The 8794-nt window shown below is 39.3% G+C and overlaps 1 protein-coding gene across 1 annotated transcript in view; it reads right to left on the bottom strand.

The window, feature by feature from the left end:
* Window positions 1-432: 432 nt before the first annotated feature.
* LOC103893328 (interleukin-7) overlaps window positions 433-8794 on the bottom strand; it is a 105907-nt gene continuing 97545 nt past the window's right edge. The window contains exons 3-6 of the mRNA XM_009272395.1: window positions 6053-6195; window positions 2355-2441; window positions 1417-1569; window positions 433-585 (exon numbers count right to left, since the gene is read on the bottom strand). Coding sequence (XP_009270670.1) covers window positions 433-585; window positions 1417-1569; window positions 2355-2441; window positions 6053-6195 — 536 coding nt within the window. The remainder of the gene's footprint in view (window positions 586-1416; window positions 1570-2354; window positions 2442-6052; window positions 6196-8794) is intronic.

Raw genomic sequence — 8794 nt, 5'->3', positions numbered from 1 at the left:
CTTGATGCGTTTTATATAGCTATAAAGAAACCAGCTACTTTTCCATACTGTTTTCTTCACCTGCAGCTTGTAAGATGTTTTTATAAATTGCAGTTGACATGTGAGTAGATTGCTTTCATATGACGGTATTATAAAGTTACTCGAAAGATCAGAAAATTCAAAGTAGTTTCCAGAGCACAAAGGTGGGACCCAGCCTTCTGCAGAGTTCTTTGTTTCAAATGCTGGTCTTTTATTTCCAATTCTTGGACTTCAGCAGCTTGGTTTAGCCGTTTCTGTTTATTCCGTCTCCAGGAACAAGGTACAGTAGCTTTCCATCAGAATTCTGGCATAAAGTGTTCATATAAACGAGCACAGTTACTCGAAGAATGCATATAAAATGCAGAGATACCAAGTAATGCCACTTCGAAAGAAAAGAGCAGGATTCACCTGGAATCACCTGGAAATTATTTTCTCAAATTTATTCCAGCAGGATCGAAGGCTAGATATATTTTCTTTCAGTTCACAAAATTCTTGGTTACATTTCTTTTTGGACTGTTCACCTGTTTCTGTATCTTCTTTATTATGTGTATTTACCTGCATGCAAACCTGAAAAAGAATAGTTTGTATTGTTAATTGAGAGGTGCTCATTCTTTTCATATAGACATCTTTTAAAACAAACTGATTCCATTACATCTCAGTAAATAATGGAGATACCTTACATGGTAATTAAGCCAGAAAGCTGGCCTACTCACAAAACGTGTCATGGCAGTACACATGCACCCCATGGTGCCTATGGGGAGGCTTTTTGATGTTGGTCAATATTTTTGTGTTCAATAGGTAACTGAGAGCCACACTTAAAAGAACGCTCTTCCTTTGCTATGGCAGTCTGTAAATCATTACACTAGATTTGAGTGACACATCAAAAAGCAGATTCTGCCAATGACTAAAAATCCAAATATTTTCATATCTAACTGTTTTTGTTGAGTTTGAGATATTGTGGTTAAAATAAAGATCAAAGGGATTATGGAAAGGAGAGAAACTCCCACTAATCATTGCAACAAACCAAATTAAACATTAATCTTAGGGTAGAACCCCAATAAGAAGTAACAACTATGATTTTATACACTACCGAAGTTGAAGGCCTTCTTCGCACAAGTATGCTCTTTGTCTTTTACTGGAGAATTAACTCAGGTATTTCAGTACTGAACCAGAGTACGTATGTTCACTATAGACTTCCGGGTCGTTGTCCTACTTAGCCTTTGCACTGGGCTTAATGTCTATTACAAGACATATGCTAGACAGAGCAAAACTCGTCATGCGTGTAACGTGTGCACGATAGTTGTACCTTTGAGAGGTAGATATGATAGTTTGTGTTGAAGAGCTCTAAGGAATAAGTCGCATACTTCCGATAAACTGTAGACCATCGCTACCACTCACCTTTTCTTTTTTATGTCTTTCACATTTGCACTGTAGAAGCTGTAGTGTCCCACATGAGACTAATGCTGCTTTCCATCTGAAGCTTTTGCTGATTTTTTGCTTGTGAAAGAATCTGAGCATGTTGCATGCCATACCCTGTAGTGATTCTATTTCCTGTAAAGAGAGCAAGAAAAATATGTCCTGAAAAGTCTGTGCACCATTAATTCTTTATAATGTTGGTTTGTCTTTAAAAAAAAAGCTCCATCAGTTACCATTAGCTTCTTTTGCTTTCATAGTGCCATTCTTTTCCAATAAAATACATGACTAATCTGACCTACCTGCCATCTCTTCAAAATGTTTAAAGTATCAATTTGTAGTAGTAATAATAATAATAGCGTAAGGATGTTAGGGAGAAATCATAGCTGTAATGAATCAGCTGATGCAGTTAGGAAAACAGTGAATGATTTTTGGAGTCAGTCCTTTTATCAAATCATGATAAAAATTGAAGCAACAGCTGATAATTGTGCTTTCTGTCATTTGAGATTGCCCAAACTATTACTTTTAAAGCTTTCAGATCTGAAGTGAAAAGCTTAGCTAATATGATTTTCTGTAGAAAAATGAAAACAGATGTTGGGAAATTTTTGTTTACTTCCACTGCCAAAATAAAGTAAGTTTTCTGTACTGTTTTGGATTAAAAATATAAAAGAATCTTTATAGTAGGGGGAAAAAAGCATTTCTTGGATATGGAATTGCTTAATATTTTAATTTTAAAAATATCAATTTACTTGACAAATTTTGTGATTCCAAATTCAAAAAAGGAACAACCCTGAATATCATAATTCGACTATTAAAAGGTAATATTACTCTCTATCACAATATGTTATTCAGGGACCGGACTGTACAAAGAACCCATTTGAGTTTGTATTCTCTAAAGTAAATTCTGAGAAGTTAAATTTTACCTGAGTATCATTGCAGAAAAACACTTTGCTATTTTCATGTTTTTTATTCTTGCAGCACCTGTCACGATACTCTGCAGACATATTTACCTGTAAAATATCATATATGTTTAAACATGGAAGTACTTTTAATCAAGTGAGCCAAGCTTCTCACTGACAGCTGGCGATGTCAACACTGAATTGTTCTGTAGCATCTCCTCAGGTGTAGCAGGGTCAGTGTACAATTCTGAGCTTTTCCTTGGCAAGCAGGCAAAGAAAACCCCAATCCAGCTACGATTTCTAAAGGTATTCACAGAATCACATAGAATCACAGAATGGCTGAGGTAGTGAAGGGACCTCTAGAGGTCATCTGGTCCAACCCCCCTGCTCAAGCAGGGACACCCAGAGCAGGCTGTCCAGGACCATGTCCAGATGGCTTTTGAATATCTCCAGGGATGGAGACTCCACAACCTCCCTGGGCAACCTGTGCCAGTGCTCGGTCACCCTCACAGTGAAAAAGTGTTTCCTGATGTTCAGAGGGAACCTCCTGTGTTTCAGTGTGTGCCCATTGCCTCTGGTCCTGTCACGGGGCACCACTGAGAAGAGCCTGGCTCTGTCCTCTTTGCACCCTCCCTTCAGGTATTTCTACACATTGATGAGACCCCCCTGAGCCTTCTCTTCTCCAGGCTGAACAGTCCCAGCTCCCTCAGCCTTTCTTCATTAGATGCTCCAGTCCCTTAATCATCTTCGTGGCCCTTTGCTGGACTCTCTCCTGTAGCTCCATATTTCTCTCATACTGGGGAGCCCACAACTGGACAGAAATCTATTCATTTTAAGCCTTCCTATTCTATCGAATTACTTGGTTCCTTGGCATTTTAAAACATACAGGAATATTTAAATCTCACGCAGACATCAAACACAACGTTTGTCAATGTTTGTCTCAATAAATACATGCCCCAGGCATCTAAACAGATTGTAGCACTCACTTTGCATATGCACTAACAGAAGATGTCCTAAGCAATATCACTTGCTCCCTCTGCGTGACCATAATCTGTTATCAATGGATTATTCTCTGGTGTTTTTTTTTCTTCTACTTTCACACTTGTCATCGAGATGACAACTGAACCCAACTCAACAAAATTCTTTCGCTTTCTTCTTCAGCCTGTATCCAGATAACCTAATACAACCAGAAGGGCTTTAAAAAAGGCAGCTCATGACAATATTGTGCTAGATCTCCTCACTTAGGCATGCATATAAGCACATTAGACAACTTAATTCTTAAAGTTTTTCTGCATATTTTTGTGTAACATTGCCTGTATTTCAGAAGTTCACCCAAGATGAATAGAACTTCATCCAGGAAGTGTTTTCAAAACCAAGAGTTTAGGGAGTCAAATATTCACTGACCAAAAAAAAAAAAAAAGAACAAAAACATATGGAAGATAATGCACATCTCTACTTGTACCACAACAGAATGAAGTTTTGCTGCAGTCACACAGCACCAAGATTTAAAAATAAATAAATAAATAAATAAATAATCACCCTAAAGCCTATATATCTGTGGCTTCATTTGCTAACTGCTAAGGGATTTACCCATTCTCACTGACTTCCTCAGATCACCTTTAGTATAACGTACAGTAACCATTTCTGAAAGCAGTTTATTGGCTGTGACTAAAGCAACCTAAGGGAAATCCTGGCCTCATAAAAGGCCTTAGTGAAAATCAAATTAACTTATGGAGGTCTAGTATATAACCCACTAGTCATCTCCGTAACTGCCTCCAAACATCAGGCTGAGGGACTGAAAGTTACTGACTTTGGCTCTGCAATTGCAGGAAAGTGCCTAGTGGGCAGTTGCTATCACCCAAACAGCACTGTCCATAGCATTTGCTGTTAAGTTATAGTGACAAGACTCTACATAGAAGACATTAAACTGGGAAAAATAAAGACAGGAAAATGAAGAAACTTCAGTTTCTTGAAGCTTCTACTACTTCTACATGCGCAGTAGTTGCTTGTGCCTGCCTATTCTAGGAAGTAAAAGCTTCAGAGTTCAGTACATTCCCATTACCTTTCATAAACATTAATTCATTAAGGTTTTATTTATTTATTTATTTATTTATTTGGATAACAGTTTTAGTCGTCATACAGTCTCCTAAAAAACTCTATCTCTGAAAAAACTCTATAATATTTACTACAATAAAAAAGATAAAGACTTTCAAAATGTATCTGAAAGAATGGCACTGCTCCGTTCAAATCCTTGATGGCACCCTGGGGCACCGAGTACATCAAGCTTCATCCTGCAGCCGAGCAGTGGCAAGGCATTGCCACCTCCAGCCCAGCACACCCCCCCCAGCTTCCCTGACCCCGCAGCTCCAGCAGAGCTGGGATGCGCCTCATGGCTCTCCACCACAGGAAGACAGCAGGATCTGCCTCCCAGAGGCTGTTATTCCTGTCATATTGTTTTCTCTTATAGGTCAGCTATCTTATAACTGCTCACCAAGCGGGTTTATTTTTGTTCTCTAGGAAACACTTGTCTTCGTCAGAAATAAGATGACAAACTAAAGGGGCTACTTATCTATTCTAATACAGCCATGAGTATTTTCCCCAACTTCGGTGCCTTGCTCAGGATAAGGTCATTTATCTATGGAGAAGTACACTTCTCTCTGCATACTCTCAACAAACACAACATGATCAGAATGTTTCTGAAGGTTAAATGATCGTTCCCTGACCCTAAAGGTATTTTGTTTCCAGAGGAGGGCTGATGTGTCTTGGTAGAGAAAGGTTGGAAACCACTGGCATAATGCTCTGAAGGATGGTGGTGGATCATAAGTATGAATAAATACAATGGCTTCTGATTTCACCTTTGGAAAAGCACTGTATATCACTTGTATTTCATGCAAATAGATCTTGATTTAAGACCGCAACAGAATGGTGAGTTCTCCTTTAGTGACAAACTGTTAGAAAAATCCCATTTTCGTAGAAATGCTTCCGCTAATCCAACTATGGAAAGTGCTTTCTCCCATGAAAGTGTTCTTGACACATGAATTTAGTTGTTAATAATTCATGATGAAGAGTTGGAAGGTAGGTTTTGGGCATGGATCGGTAAACTGTTATGATACTGTTTTGCAAAGCTGTAATAAATCTGGCTGATAAAGCCGTAATGGAAAAGATTTACAACTGAGAAAGTTTTTCTCTGCTGCCATCTTGATTCTTTGTTGGCTAAACAAGATATATTAATAGGTAAAATACAAAGAAACTTTTATTGTTGTATGAATTTTGTGCCTCTGTGCATTTGCGTTCAGTGGACAACATAAAACTTCAGTCAAGAAGTCTACAATTAGTAGAACAAAGTACAGGTTGTGTAATGCTTTCTTCTCTTGATAAGAAGATACAAACAGAAGTAGTCATGAAATTACTTCAGAAAAGAGTACGTTTTAATGTAATATACTATTTAGGGCCAAATGGTACATGTGTCTAACTACATGGTCAACAGGCACAAATACCTGTATCACAGCATTTGTACATGCAAATAGGCAGCATCCACAGATTTCAGAGATTTTAAAGAGACTGAATTGTCGCACCCCCTCAAATAAAGCCACCGTTCCAGGATAATGTGTGATTTTAAATTGGTCTTTTATCGTATGTTAACATTAGAGCTTTTTTTTTAGTTACTTGCTATCATCTAAAAATAATCAACATTTTTTGAAAGCCCAAGAGCTATTACCTACCAGCTCATCGATGTCATGGCTTAGTATATTCTCATACTTCACACGGATTTCAGTTGTTCTATTTCCCATTGCACAACTAGATGAATTCACTGGAGACAGAACAAGGAGCAGTGGCAGAACCCGAAAGATAGATCTAAAAAAGGCTGAATTACAACAAAAGCAGATAAGTACATATTAAATGCCATAGAGTGTATGCTGTATTAACAAATACATTCTGTATTCTGTTTAAATAGTTTAAAAGGGATCTTTGTACGACCAAATGACTTGTACCTTGAGGGAAGGATTCAGGTCCAAATTAAGACACTATCTGAGTGTCTAAACTCCCTCGTACTCAAGGATGATTTAGCCAGCGTGGTTAAGAGCCTACAGCTATTGAGGTGACCAGCCACTTGGTGTCTACTTGGGCTGAATTAATCTCCAGGCTTCACTGCAAGCATTGACGATGTCTCTCCATTGACCATAATTGGACCATAACCACCTAGTACATACGTAGACAAGTAAGTGTCTTAGTCAAATAGGTGTAGACATTCAAGTGTCTTAATCTGCAGCTCAATCTCATCCTAATCGTCCATTTTTCATATGATATATTCTACAAATGCCCATGAACATGTCTTTACGTCTAAAGTGTGTTTAAACACATTTTCAGGCTGACAAAATGTACAGAGTGTACTTCTGTGTACTAGTGGCCATAACATGAGATAAGGTGGCAACACACCCTTCTCTGCAAGACTTTTGCAATCTTTTGGAGCAAATCTCACTGCCCCTCACTTTGTTTCTCCCTTCAGTAGACCATCTTGCTTTGCTCAGACCCCTGGTCTTCTGTCCTTGCATGACATCCAGGAAAACAGGAGTTCTGTGAGGATGGGCAGAGAGAAAAGACCAAAATATCAGAAGAGCCTGAAGGGACTGACAGCGTAACTGGAGGCTGCAGGTGACTGGCCTGATGCTGGGAACGAGGGAGACTGGGTACAGGACGATACTGGGATTAGGAAGGTCATAATTGGACTCTGGCCTACAGCTAGACTGGCTGGGATGCTGCTTAAATGGAAGGTTTGGGAAAAAAACAAAGCTAGACATTTAGGTTGGAGGATTAGCAAAGATCACAGCAGGTTCCTGGACTGGGATGCGCTGTTTCTACTCATCCCTGCTACTCAGTAAGAACAACAACTGCATACAGTGTAACGGTGGGGTTGCAGCCAGGAAAGGCAGAAGGGATGCCCTGATCCTAGCTGCTACTTTCCTTCCTCTCTGGCAGGGATGGGAGCATTGGGTACAGTCAGTCCAGCAGTCAGAGATGGGCGTCTCTGGACTTGGACATCACGAGTAAATCCCAGCCTCAGAGAGAAATCTTGAATAACTAAGAAGAAAGCAATGAAACTTGACCATAATCTTTACTGAGCCACCTAACCTCCGCGATGCAAGAACCACAGTCACACCATGCGCTCATCTGCCATTCAGAGAAACACAGTCCCTCACAGCCCAGCCCAGCTGACTCCCACTGCGCACTGCTGCTTCAAAGCAGAATGCATACCACTTTTCCTGACGACCAAAGCCTTTTTTTGTGATAGATCACTTGTGAGCACGCTGTTATGTACACCTCTGTCCTAGAAACAGGACTGGAAGATTTTTACTTGTACAAGCTGCCTGCCAAATTTTAATGGGAAATATGATGGCCTGAAAACCAGATTTTCTAACCTTTTCATATACTGATCAACAGAGGTCTATTAATATCTAAAAAAATCTAGCCCGAAGAGCTAAATGGATCCTAAATGGATCCTACATGTAGTAAATATAAAAACTAGGTAAGGCAAATCTATTATGATCTTCAAGCTCCAAGTGGAGACCTGAACTCCACAGAGCTTTATCTTTGTAAATCTCTATGCTAACTATATCTATGCCAAGCGAACTATCAATTTGTAGGACTGAGATTTAATATTTTAAAAGAAGTTTACAAAAAATGCAAGAACTCAATTACAGGACAACATTTTTCCAATATACCATTGCAACTCTTGATTCCAGTGGAAAAAAACAACTGCAATGCTTCTTTCCAAGTAACAGTGAAACCAGCAACTTGGATATGCCGCTTCAAAAACATGCTTCAAAAGACACAAAGAACAATCTTCTGAATTAAAATCAGTCTAATAGATTCCATCACTTAGAACTTGGTTTGTCCAGCAACAAGTGGAGCTAATAGGTGAAAACTGTCACTTCTTCTATTTTTACTTTCTCTGTATTGTACAGATTGTGAACCTTTTTTAAATGAGGAAATTACAGAATCAAAGCAGATAATTCTGGAAGAGATGTTGCACGCTCATGAAGTCCCTTGACCCCTTGCAGGATCGCGATGAAACCTCTTCAGCCACTCCTAAATGAGTTCTCCGGAACCCATTAGACGAATGTCGTTAAAAGTTTTAGGAGCTTTGGACTGTGAATTGAAAGGATTTTTCTTAAAGTTAGGTAACTTCAAAAGAAGTGGAATCGATAGGGCTCCATACGACCAGCACTTCAAAAGAAAGGGAGCATGTATCACTGGTAATACCCCATCCTTCCAGTAAATTCCCAAAAACTCCTAAGTCATATCTGGAAAGCCCCAGAAAATTCTCCCAGAAAAGCCAGGAAGAGTTAGTATTCCAGTATTTCCAAACATAAAAAAAGCCCCTCGGTTTTTTTAGTTAGAAAACCCCTCTTGTGCATGCAGCCTGCCAGTGCCACCCGGCCCCCCACCAACCACCCGCAATCTCC

The sequence above is a fragment of the Aptenodytes forsteri genome, unplaced genomic scaffold (genome assembly GCF_000699145.1).
Source record: "Aptenodytes forsteri isolate BGI_AS27 unplaced genomic scaffold, ASM69914v1 Scaffold206, whole genome shotgun sequence".
NCBI lineage: Eukaryota > Metazoa > Chordata > Aves > Sphenisciformes > Spheniscidae > Aptenodytes > Aptenodytes forsteri.
Note: the sequence above shows the minus strand (reverse complement) of the source record. Positions and strands in the feature narration are given on the sequence as shown.